Source organism: Hemicordylus capensis, chromosome 4, assembly GCF_027244095.1.
Source record: "Hemicordylus capensis ecotype Gifberg chromosome 4, rHemCap1.1.pri, whole genome shotgun sequence".
In the NCBI taxonomy this organism is placed as follows: Eukaryota; Metazoa; Chordata; class Lepidosauria; order Squamata; family Cordylidae; genus Hemicordylus; species Hemicordylus capensis.
Window position 1 is genome coordinate 78,658,449 of NC_069660.1, and position 13,177 is coordinate 78,671,625.

The following is a 13,177-nucleotide window of genomic DNA, read 5'->3' on the forward strand; positions in this document are numbered from 1 at the left end:
GTCAGAGCAGTTGTTTCCTTATTGTTAACAAAACTCATTTTTGTATGCATCTAACCCTCATCACTCCATGGAAGGGGAAGTGTTTCTCTATACACACAGGAACATAGGAAGCTGCCTTATACTGAGTCATACCACTGGTCCATCTAGCTCAGTATTGTTTACACTGACTGGCAACAGCTTCTGCAAGGTTGCAGGCATGAGCCCCATCTTGGAGATGCCAGGGAGGGAACCTGGAGCCCTCTACCTGCAAGCATGCAGATGCTCTTCCTAGAGCTGCCCCATTCCCTAAGGGGAATATCTTACAGTGCTCACATGTAGTCTCCCATTCAAATGCAAACTAGGGCAGGCCCTGCTTAGCAAAGGAGACAATTCATGCTTGCTACCACTTAATGGCACAGTGGAGAGATGCTTGACTAACAAGCAGAAGGTTGCCGGTTCAAATCCCCTTTGGTACTATATCGGGCAGCAGCGATATAGGAAGATGCTGAAAGGCATCATCTACTGCGCAGGAGGCGGCAATGGTAAACCCCTCCTATATTCTACCAAAGAAAACTACAGGGCTCTGTGGGTGCCAGGAGTCAAAATCAACTTGATGGCACACATTACCTTTACCACCAAACCAGTTCTTGTAGTGTCAGTGTTGCTGTATAGTTATTGCCTCCTCCTGCTTAGACTACTAATTATTGTTATTGCAAGACAAGAGAGAAGTAGAGCAGCGTGTTATATTTTGCCCATGAAATGGGGCCAGTTTTCTAGTACAATTTTCCATTAAAACTGAAAATAAGGAATCTGTGATTCAGGTACAGAACCGAAGAGATGACAAGAGTTTTTAATTACACCAGCTTCTTGCATGATAGGGTAGTGGTATATAATTCAACTCCGATCAGGGAGACTTGCCTGTCACTTTGGTCTTGCCTGATCTGTTTGCTGCTTCGCACAACTTTATATTAGAAGAGGGAAGAGAGCAGGGGCTCCAAAATCCAGCAGTCGTGAAGGCACAGATGGGCACACATTCCACAAGGAAGAAAGAGTTCAGCTGGTCAGCATTAGCTCCATTTCTAGAAGCCATAAAAAGGTCTCGAGGCAAAATTTGCTTTTATAAGCTACAAAGTACTCCCAGTCTCAAGATGGTTCCACCATAGGCAAGCGCACACTAGACCAGGCTGTCTTCTGGAGTCTGGACTCCACAAAGCCCATAGCAAAAGAAATCCAGCTGTCTGTCATAAGTCTTCTACATTGGTTCACCACAGGAACAAAGAGAAAGTTTGAGCAATCACCACATGCAACTTTCAGAACAGACCTTAAATGTCTTTTTTCAAATAGCAGGAACCACAGTCTGAAGAACAGGCAAAGGACTGGCATCTTGGAACTGGTTAGTCACCACGATCACCATGCCAGATTTTGCAGGGTGGACAGATGCTGTGACCCTTCAGACCTGAGTGATGATTTCCCCATTCTCTGGCACGTAGACCTGTACAGGAGCTCCCTCAGGAGAGCGTTTCAGGATATGGACACGCGGCATCTGCAGGGTTCAAGAGAGTCTTTAATAGAATTGCTACACCAGCACACCTCCCCAGTATCATCGAACACAGGAAGCTGCCATATACTGAGTCAGACCATTGGTACATCTAGCTCAATGTTGTCTGCACAGACTGCCAGCGGCTTCTCCAAGGTTGCTGGCAGGAATCTCTCTCAGCCCTATCCTGGAGATCCCAGGGAGGGAACTTGGAACCTAGATGCTATTCTCAGAGCAGCTCCACCCCTTAAGGGGAATATCTTACAGTGCTCACATATGCAGTCTCCCATTCATATGCAACCAGGGCAAACCCTGCTTAGCTAAGGAGATAAATCATGCTTGCTTCCACAAGACCAGCTCTCCTCCCAGCTCTCAGGAGCTGCCTTCATCAAGAGCAGGCAAAAGAACTTGCTAAGGGTGAAATCTGTCCATGTAAGTTCAGAAAATTAGGAAAATGTGGACCACTGCATATATATCTCGCTATAAAATCAGTTGTTCTTGCATCATTAAACAATGTAACAGTGATGTTTCCAGTAGACATTCTGCTACTCCTTCCATTCAATAATGCTAAAATAAAGTTGTTTAGAATGTTGTCAAGCTTCTACCCAGAATGATTTTTGATGTGACCACTGGATTGCCTTAAAGGGGTTAAAGAGAAAACGCTACCTGCTGTACCATGAACATAATTTCCCACACTTATGTGTATGTTTATATCCTGAAAAACAAAAGTACCTGAAGTTTATCTAGAGTCTCCCAAATGAATTGCCTGGAAAAAGCTGAGCCACAGAAGGGCAAACATTTTAAAGTTTGCCACTCTGCTAGGAGGGACCTCAACAGAGAGCCAAACACCACAACACATGAAATCAATAATGACATTGCAGGGTGCGAAAAGCTGGCTGATATGAAACTCCCAGACCAAACCATGAAAGATAGAAACATGCCATTTTCACAAGTAGGTTCCAGACCTCAGCAAGACAACCCCCCAAAAAATCTGAAGCCATGGGAAAAGGCAGTACTTTACCAGAAAAATTCTCCCATTAAAAAGCATGAAGAATGAGACTTCACAGAACTAGAAAAAGCCTAGAGTCACAGACAGTTACAAGGTTAAGCTGCAATCCCTCACTGATTGATGTGGAACTCCCAGACCAAACCATGAAAAATAGAAACATGCCATTTTTTGCAAACCTTTACAGGTTACAGACCATGACCAGACTACTAAAAAATAAATTAAAAATCCCTGAAAAAACCATTAATATCCTGGAAAGTAGGTGTGTGAAAATTTGAAGATTTTATCTGAAATTGCCCCAAATCTGTAAAAATCAGTTTGTTGGAAAATTGGATTGGTAAAGCTGGAAATAATTCCAAAATATCAAAATTAATTTTGGAAATACTTCAGGATTTTGGAATTAGCAAAATAGAATAGGATTTCCTCCCATAGAGATGAATGGGGAAATTGGGAGGAAAAAATATTTCGATAAAAGTCACTGGCTGGTCCGAAAAATTGGGAAATCTGGCTTGTTACAAGTTAGAACTTTACAATACCTTCTGAAACTGAAGACCCTCCTTGTACCATCATGTGATTCCACCAGCAGGTGGAGGAATCTCAACATCAGAAACAAACCAGTTTTAGCCCTTTTTTCTATATTTAGTTCCCCCCCAAAAAAATTTCCCCAAAATCAGACTTTCCAATAGTCTTGAAAAAATTTACACAGTGTCCGGCTATTATGGACTTCATGTGCACCAGATTTCATAATTGTATGCTCATCCATTCTGGAAATATGAAAAGGTGGGGGCAAAAAGGACATGCAGTTACCCCTTTTCATGAAGGCAAAGGGCAGATTCCTCCATATGCTGGTAGAATGATGGTCCAAGGAGGGTCTTCAGTTTCAGAAACATTTGTAAAGCTCTGGCTTGAAACAAGCCAGATTTCACCATTTTTAAATGAAGATTTCAAAAATAATTCACCCAAAATCAGGGGAATGAACAGTTCTCTTAAAATTCATTTCAGGGGTCCTTGACTGCCTTCCTCACATGTGTGGCATGGTTCGGGGCTCTAGGACCAACCACTGATTTTTGGCAACTTTTTCCCATTGACCACTATGGGGAAGAATACAAATGTAAGTCGAAATGCAGATTTGGAATCCAATCTGATATCGCCAGAGCCCATAGCATCTGAATCAGATACTGCCAAATTTGGATCAGGTTGAATCTGAATTTTATGAATACACACAGACCTACTGGAAAGGAAGTTCCCTTTCCAATAGGAAACACTCTCCTATTGGAAAGCATGGTATCGCTCATGCTTTGCATGTAGGAGGATATAAAATGACAATTCTGGATAAGATCTCAGATAGCAGAAAGGCTAAGAAACACTTCAGTGTGGGAGAGGGAGTGTGGGTGCTTTTTATATCTAAATCAGCATTCACATATTTGAAAACAAAAAGTCTGAAGAGCTACAGAGTAATTCAGTAGCTGAACCCCTTCTAACTGGGCAAAGAGGCACCTTTTTAAACGTGGTGATTCTCTTTATTTAGCAGGGGGAGCGTAGCTGGCCCTATCCACCCCAGCACAGTACTTCCAGTTACTGTTGCTGATGTCTATCTGTTTCTTTTTAGACTGTGAGCCCTTTGGGGACAGGGATCCATCTTTTTTATTTATTATTTCTCTATGTAAACCACTTTGGAAACATTTGTTGAAAAGCGGTATATAAATATTTTTTGTTGTTGAATCTGGAACCCCAAGTTTCACAAAGTCAAGCTTTCAAACAACATACATGGTTATGTAAATAAAGGACTTTTGACATGGACAGGCCTGGCATTGCCAGGGATACCATTAATGTTCCACCGTTGAATGGCTTCCTTGGTCATCTGAAGGTGAACTAGGCAGACAAATCAAGCAACATGCAGTGCAGGGGACAGTCTCTCGTGCTCCTGTGGTTACCTCCTAGAGCAGCGGAGAGTTGCCTGGTTGAAATTTCACAGCTCCGTTTCCAGGGGAGGGGAGGAGCTTAAGGGCAAGTTCTGGCAGGCAGGGTGTAGGCTTCTGCCCTGTGCTGCAGGTAAGGGAGCTGCCCGGGAAGGACAGGACAGTGTGCTCTGCTGTGCAACCATTTCACACAACGAGAGGACATAGTTCTCTATGCCAAGAACCGGACTCATGGTCATGCCAAACTACTTTTGCCAGATTTATTTACAGTTACACTGTGGCACACAGACTTTGCAAGCGTACGCCAGCCAAGTAACGTCGTGTTTGCACAATTTGCGTAAAAATGTGAAATTTGCACAAATCCTGTTAAATGGGCTTTTATAAGAGTAAGCCCATTATTTCCAATAGGCTTACTCTTGTGTGAAGCAACATTGTTAGGCTGGTGTACTCTTGTGATGTTCAAGGTTCCCAGAATACATTGCTCTTGGAACAAAGGCACAGAGCATCTCCCATGCAACAACCTGGCCAACACACAACCAAGGACTTTCCAAGACTAATAGGAAGGAGAGCTGAAGGGAATACTATGTAACATTTCCCAAACCTCTGGTCAGAGGATCTGGATCATTTCCTTCTTTACTACAGGTGTTCGGCAATCACAGAGGTTGCACACCCCAGGTCTCCTACTCCTGGAATAGTCAGCCAGCTATTAGTGCAAATGTGTACCTGGCACTTAGCAGTGGGGGATTCTGAGCAGAAAAATGGCCAATGGGGAAAGAGTTTAGCAATGTCACTATTGGAAGTTGGTGCTGCTGGAGGAACAGACGAAGGAGCATCCCAAGACCTGTATGTTCACCTCTACTTCCCTCCTGAGCAGAGCTCGAGAGACATGTTTGCTATCACCATACTGGGCACTGAGCTCTTTTTTTCTGGTCTTTAATGAATTTTAAGTTTACTACATCATTTTGATTTCATTTGGCCTCTTATTTCCCAAACCCTTGGGAACAGGAACATTAATATTTAGGGGGGAAATGCTGGGAGCAGATGGAATAGAGCAGGACATAAACCAAATCAACTCTCCCTCCTGCTGTATCTCTGGTCTAAATACCAGCCCACCCGCACAGTGCTGCCTTGCTTTTTAAAACATGCCATCGGGGGGCACTGTTACATGCATCCATGTGCACCATGTAGCTAGCGTAGGGTTTCTTAACCTTGGCCCCCCAGATGTTGTTGGACTACAACTCCTATCATCCTCAGCCACAAAGGCCATGTCTGCAGATGATGGGAGCTGCAGTCCAACAACATCTGGGGGGCCGAAGGTTAAGAAACCCTGAGCTAGCGTTAGGCTTGTGCTTGTGTGGAGCAAAATGTCCCCACAAGAAACTCACATTGTACTCTGTCCACAGTCAGCTGGTACCCTGATTAACGGCTGACTGCACCATTTGTTTCTCCATGCTGACACCAAGTTCATAATCTCCTGATTGAGAGCAGAATTCCCTAGTCTAGAGTAAACCACAGTGACTCATAACACAAGGCAAACATTCCAGCAGCAGAGGCTACCTCCACCAACATGCACCAAGGTCCTGTCAAACTCATACCTTTTGCTTTGTGTGTACAAGAAAACTAACATGCCATGGACAGGATCCAGATTAGGCCTGCTCAACTTTGGCCCTCCAGCTGTTTTTGGACTACAACTCCCATAATCCCTAGCCAGAGTGGCCAATCGCCAGGGATTGTGGGAGTTGTAGACCAACATCTGCAGGAGGCCCAAGTTGAGCAGGCCTGACCCAGATGAATGACTCAGCACCATTGAAATAAGCGAGACATGATTAACTTGTCCCATTAATCTCTATGAGACTTAAGCCATGACCAATGGAGTCTGGATCAGGGAAGCCAACATGAGCTGAAAACACATAGCACCACAAACTGTGCAATGCAGTGAATCCCACCTCCAAGGTATTTGCGGGGCAGGCAGGCAGGACTGTGGTTTGCTCTCACAGAACTGCTGGGACTCAGTCCAAAGCTGTCCTCCATTTGTCCAAATATGTTGGGGCACACACAGAATTCAGTGTTGCTCATCAGGCATCTAGATACTGTAGTCCCATAAGGCCCCTTGAGGGTCTGAGTGGGGCTCATATGCTTATGGCAAAAAGGCTCATCCCGAGGAAGGCTAACTAGTTTGGCATATCCATCTGCTCTCCTAGCCAGTCCTTATTCATCAATCACAGGCAGGCGGCTGTTTCAGGGAACTCCAGGGCAACGCAGAGGAAATTATTAAAGAACTGGCTCCCTTCTTTAATTCATCTTCCTGCTTAAAATTCTACCCAACAAAACCACTTGGCTCTTTGGTCGCCAGGAGTCGACACTGACTTGGTGGCACATCTTTACTTTATTTTAAATCCTTACCTGAGTTTGCTGTCCCATGGAACATGAAGCACGCAGCTCTCTGCCTGGCCCACTGCGCATGCGAAAAGCCCCTTGCCTGTCCAGTGAATGTGGCCGTGCATTGCGCATCCGGGTCCGTTCGTGCCATGATTTCAGCTCTTCTGTCACAGCAGACTTAGAGAGCACCCGAGGGCCCATAGGAGGGCAGTCCTTCAGGGAGGGGGTGCGCACCACCCTGCTGTGGGAGATAATTGGCCTGTGGAACCTCACTGGCACTGCCTCTTCCTTATAGATAAAGTGGGCGGAGTTGCCAGAGAGAAAAGATGGCCGACCATGGCAGAGCTCCCTCCCAGCAGGCAGATGGCTATCACACCCGTACTCCACGGCAGGGAAGCAGCCTGGAGGGGGCAGCAGCTTCTGGGGACACTGACAGTGATACTCCGCATCATGCCCCTTGTGGATCTGGCAACGCAATGGCTGCAAGGCCTCCTCTGTGGGTGTCGAGGCCACTGGCTTCAGGAAGGAGATATCAGGGCTGCTGCTGCCAGCAGATGTTGTATAGGAGATGCTGGAGACATCCGAATTGCTGTCCTCCGAGGCAGAGTGATAGGTGGGTTGGATAGCTGGGTTAGGCTTAGGTGCAGAAAAGCAGTACTCTGGAACAGTGACCGTGTAGTAGGTGGGACGCCGCCTGGGCAACGCACTCCTTCCACGAGGCTCCAAGACTTCCCGGGAGGAACACACCCTGTGGGCCAGAAGGCGCTCATTAGACTCCAAATGGCAGCAACTCCCACTCGCTCCCGAGAGAGGAGAAAGCCAATGGCATCATCCCGAAATCCAATTAAGCTAAAGATAGCATGCTAAGATGAACACCGAGCACTGGGGTATGCATTTCACAACTTCCCATCGCTCTTCTTGTGACCACTTTCTCTCTGCTTCAGTATGACCAGTAGCTCCCATCCTGTAAGTTTTGGGCTTTGGACCTGGTTTTAATTAAGACCTTTTCTTCTGGAAACATGCAACACATCAAACATTTGGTGTCAACGGGCCAGAACACACTTGGACAAAATCTAGCAGGCTACGCAATGAGAAGCTGAACAACATTTATTGGATACATTGGTAAGAATGGGCAAGAGCACAATCATCACCTCCGCAGTTTCCCCTGTTCACGGCCATGGGGGAAACGGTGGAAGTACTGCTTGTACAATAGTCCATTCTCACCAGCACCAGGTCTTCCAGGCCCAACACACAGCATTCCCTCTCCAGAACATTGTCGATCAGGTCCGCCAGTGTTGCTTAACGGACTGCAACTGAGTTGAGAAGAAAAGCAAATCTGGATTTCTCCTTTTAGTGCCTCAATCCAGATTTTTAAAAGACTGGCGGTAGCACCAAGGAACTAGACCAAACTGTAACCCACAATGCTGAATACAGGTCAGCAGCTGCGCATGGTGGTCCACCAGAGGCTTGACAAATGGTCATTGGCCAACATGATGATGTGCAGCAATAGAGTGCCACTGTAAAGTGTGTTGGGGCTTTTAAAGACCCATAAGGCAGCCTCAACACTGCTGAGAATGCACAGTTGCAGTGCTGCTACAATTTCTCCCATTTGCTGCAATGGGAGAAACTGTGATAGCACTGCTTGTGCAACCACGTGTTCTCAGCAGCATCAACGCTGCCATATGGGTCTGCAGTGGCCCCAACACAATTCACAGCAGAGCTGGACTGCTGAATATCACATTGGCCATTGTTTTGCTGCTGACCTGAGGCTGAAAAAATGGAGATGGGGAGGTTGCCAAGCATTTGGCAAACCATAACACATGACAGATGGCCGAGTTCCACTTGGTGGAGGACAAATTGTGCAGACCTCCCCTCTATTTCCTCATCGTCTTTCTGTTTTCTCATCCATTCCCTGCTTTCTGACCTTCTTCATTGATTTGCAAGCCACAGCCAGGAGAGCTAGAAACTTGGTGTTTGATGTTTATTTTATTTCCTTACAGCTGAGGTTCTCATGATGCCAAGTTCTGTGCCCAATATAAAATCCTGCATTTGTTAGACATTCCCAGAAAGTGCAAGTTATACACAGCTTTTGTTATAATGCTGCAACATCACACTGCTTGTGTTCAAAATCCAAATTCAGAGCAGGCAGCAAGAGGGCAAAGCCACCAGATGGATGCATCCTTTTACTGTGTGTGTGTGTGTGTGTGTGTGTGTGTGTGTGTGTGTGTGTGTGTGTGTGTGTGTGTGTACCTCACGAGTTGGGATGGCCCTCTCCTCCTTCCCAGGAATTCTGGTGTCGGTGGTGCACTGGAACCTGCCTGTCTCCTGACGTCCAGCTTCCGAGTAGGAACAAAGTGGTAAGTAGCTGTCTCAACTTTCCTCTCAGCAGAAGGGCTGGGTGCAGGTTGGGGCATCAGGCTTGGGCTGCTATGAGGAAACACAACAAAACAATAAAGAAAAAGAAGCCTAAACCCTGGGCTGCTGCTAGGGCTGTTATCATATGCTGCAAACAAAGTCATTGTTAGAGCTCCTAGTTGGAGGTCACAGGTTTCTCTTTCCATCACCCATAAAAGATGAAAAAGAGTGAAGGGGAATAATATAAGGCCCAAGTATGTCCACAAAAGTAGCTGTTCTGCCTCAGTTAACGGGACTGCTAAATCTCTTAAGTCAATTATTATCAAAGGGCATTTTGTACACAACACTAAAGCACTTTCTGCAGTGCAACTGTGAAGCTAACGTTGGCTGGAGCATACATGTAATTTTAAAATGGCAGAGAACATAAGAAGAGGCCTTCTGGATCAGGCCAAGCCTATCTAGTCCAGCATCTGGTTTCCCACAGTGGCCTCTGCCTTTAAAAAGCCCAAAAGCAGGAGCTGAAAGCATGCCTTCTCTCCTGCTATTGCTTCCACGCAACTGGTATTCAGAGGGCAACTGCTTCCGAACCTGGAAGGCATCAAGACCAGTAGCCACTGATAGACCTGTCCTCCATGAACATGTCTAACCCCCTTTTAAAGCTATCTAAGCTCATGACCATCACATCATCTTGTGACAGCAGATTTGGTGGATTAATTATGCACTATGTGAAGAATTGCTTCCTTTTGTTTGTTGTAAATCTCTTGCCAACCAGCTTCACTGGACAATCCCTAGGTTCCAAGAGAAAAACCTATCTTCCTCCACTCTCTCCACACCATGCATTACTTTCTAAGCCTCAGTCATGTCCCTTTGCCTTAGTCACCCTTTTTCTACACTAAAAAGCCCCAAGCTGTAGCCTTTTCCCATAGGAAAGATGCAACCCTGATCTTTTTGGTTGTCCAGTTCTGCTCTTTTCCAACTCTACAATATCCTTTTTGAGACTTGGTGGCCACTATTACTATTATACACATTTTTCTAAATGTGGCCACATCATGGGTTTATCTAAGGGCATTATAATGTAACCATTTTATTTTCAGTCCTTTTCTAATGATCTCTAGCATGGAATTTGCCTTTTTCACATACTAGGTTGACTTTTCTGCTGAACTGACCACCATGAACCCAAGATCTCTTTCCTGTGTAGTCATCACCAGCTCATATCCCATCAGTGCATTTATGGAGTTGAGATTTTTTGTGCTGATGTGCATCACTTTACACTTATTTATACTGAATCACACGTGACGTTTTGTTGCCCATTCACCCAGTTTGGAGAGGATATTTTGGCTCTCTCTGCCATCCATATTGGTTCTCAACACTCTGAATAGCAGTATTAACTGCAAACTTGGCCACCTCATTGCTTACCCCTAACTCCAGATCATTTACTCGTAATCGCAGATCACAGGAATTAAAGTTTAAAATAGCAAAGTGAGGCACAGGAAATAGTCCAGGGAGGTGAGAACTTCTCCTTAACAATTCCCAATGTATGCCCTAACCGAGCCAGGAAGTTACCTGCTGTCTCTCACAGAATACTAGAGTTCAAGGGGACCAAAAGGCAGTCTAGACCAGCTTCTTGCTGCAAAGCAGGGCCATGCACCCATCAACCCTCCATTTATTTAATAGTCAATTCAGATCCATTTCCACTGTGCACAAGAGTTCAGTTTCTTTCAGTGGGATACATTCTATAACACATTTCCTAAGTGCTAAAAGTATTACACATACTTATGACCATCTTGTAAGACAGATCACTATAATACAGATTGGGTGACTAAAGCCATAAATTAATGGCTAAGCTGAGATTCTGGAGCAAGTGGATGACATCCTGACTAAATCACTCAACGGAAGTCCCATTGAAGTTAAGAAGACCAGTTCCTCATTACTAACTTATCCTATTAATTTCAATGGGACTTCCGTTGAGTAATTTAGTTAGGATGTCAGCCAATGACCTTAAGTCTACTCCAAGGAAACAGCAACACCATAGTAAACAGCAGCACCACAGTAGCTTTCCTATTCCTTGCAAGAAAGCTACACTTTGCATGATCATTCCTTCTGACCCCAAGCAAATGTCTGAGAGCAGGCAGACACATCTGAAGGACAGCAAGAAGAGAGAGGCAACAGGGCCTAGTGAACGGCCTTAACCTTGGCACGCTGCTATGCTCAACGGATTTCTTGGGCTTCTCGTAAGGTTTATCCAAGCTGGTCTCCTTCCAGGGGCTGTTCTGGATAGGTGAGCACTCTATTTCGGTGACTGAGTAGAGAGTTTGTCCTTCCAGCAGTTCAGGATGTGAAGGCTGAGCTGAAGAACCATGCAAGGGTTGGAGCCAAGCTGAACTGGTGAGCTTTGATGGAAGATGAGGGTCCAGCACCTGGAGTTCTTCAAAGAAAGGAAAAAATTACAGCCTGCCAATGGAATCCGGATAGCAGAGTCAGTGGCTGTCATCATGATGCATAGCCTAACAGAGCAGTAAAAATCCATGTAGTTTCCAATAGCCCTGGAAACTCAGTGCCAAGGAAACTCTTGTACTTGAACTTTCTTCCAAAGTCTTTTGATAATTTTGATGGAGCCTATTAACCACTAACTCCCTTCACTGCCTCCAAGCTTGGCTAGGTGCTATGTTCTTAATGATGTGGCACAAATCAACATCAGCACAGATGGGAAGTTGGAGAGCCGTGATCAGATCTACAGCCTCTTTAAATTTTTCTTGACAGACCATCCATGGGTGGGTAGGTTAAGTAGTTCCACTGCACTTGAGGGCCTTGATTTACATCACGAAAATGTCATGGGAGGGAAGGGTTAACTCCTCCACTGCCATACTTCTAATGCAATCTTCCTCCCCAGCCTGCACGGCTGGTATCTGAATAATTTTAAAGAGAGGGAGATACAGTCACAGCTTACAATATCTCAGGTAGTTTGGGCCTCAAAAATCAGGAATGGACCCAGGTATTCAATGTGAAATTGCGTGTGCACCTGTGTGAGAGACAGCATGCACACATGCCTATGGCACTGTTGCTAAGCTTCAGGTCAATTTGTAGGCTACCTGACCTAGTGTAATGTTTGGCTGATCTGTCCCTTGCAACTGCAGGCATGGTTATGGCAAACCGGGTCTCCTTCTAACAGACAAGAGATTTGAAGGAGGTCCATAGTGGGAGAGCCTAGTCCCCATAAGACTGCAAAAGAAGTAAGTTTTGAGTGGTATAAAAATATGTAAAATACATACTGACAGACATTTTGGAAAAGCCAATATTCCCTTAAACAACACACACCCCTTTCTGAGCCTGATACTTGCAGGGATCACCTTGAATGTATTCTTCCCATTTAACCAGAGGCAACAACAACTTGCTCTACAGGGTGGGTGAGCTAAAACACTCCCCTGCCCTGGAAAGACACTTTAAGTGCATCTAATTAAACTTGAAGCATACTTTCAAGGCAAGCTCAACTGAGTTCAAGACTTATTTTGGTCTATGAAGTGAAGCTTGGATTCTATAGCCAGGAAATCTGCCATTGTCCCACAGTGTTACAAAAGGGAGGGAAGGAGTGCTAACCTGCACAGAAAAGAGAGTAACTCACAACAGACGATTAAACTAGATGGGCGTCATGGAGGCCTCAAGGCTACCCCAGTATGAGAGAGAAGGCCCACATTAGGAAAGGCCAAACTCCACTGCCCTAAGGTGAGCATAAAGTGATGACAGTGCGGAGAGCCAGGTATCCATCTTACCTCCTTCTATCAGGGCAGCATCTGACAGGGAGCTTTCCTCAGAAGCACTGAGTCCTGAGGAAGAAATGAGAACAGGCCTTGATGAGGGGCAACAAACACAGGCCTCACTTAAACATACAGATTTTCAAGCAGTTACTAGAACTCTCTGACACTTCCTAAAAATATGCACTCATAAATCCCACTGAGCATCTCAGACGGGAAAAGAAAAGCTTCTCCTTTATTAGTACTGAGATAA

General features: G+C 45.3%; 1 protein-coding gene across 4 annotated transcripts in view; it reads right to left on the reverse strand.

Moving 5' to 3' along the window:
* Positions 1 to 708: 708 nt before the first annotated feature.
* The window catches only part of INAVA (innate immunity activator), a 60,306-nt gene continuing 47,837 nt past the window's right edge, over positions 709 to 13,177 (reverse strand). For 3 of the 4 annotated variants that reach the window (XM_053244843.1, XM_053244844.1, XM_053244845.1), the window contains 5 exons: positions 12,943 to 12,996; positions 11,366 to 11,600; positions 9,071 to 9,247; positions 6,845 to 7,568; positions 709 to 1,522 (listed from right to left, as the gene is read on the reverse strand). In XM_053244843.1, coding sequence (XP_053100818.1) covers positions 1,430 to 1,522; positions 6,845 to 7,568; positions 9,071 to 9,247; positions 11,366 to 11,600; positions 12,943 to 12,996 — 1,283 coding nt within the window. In that variant the 3' untranslated portion in view covers positions 709 to 1,429. The remainder of the gene's footprint in view (positions 1,523 to 6,844; positions 7,569 to 9,070; positions 9,248 to 11,365; positions 11,601 to 12,942; positions 12,997 to 13,177) is intronic. The other variant, XM_053244846.1, reaches the window with a different exon arrangement.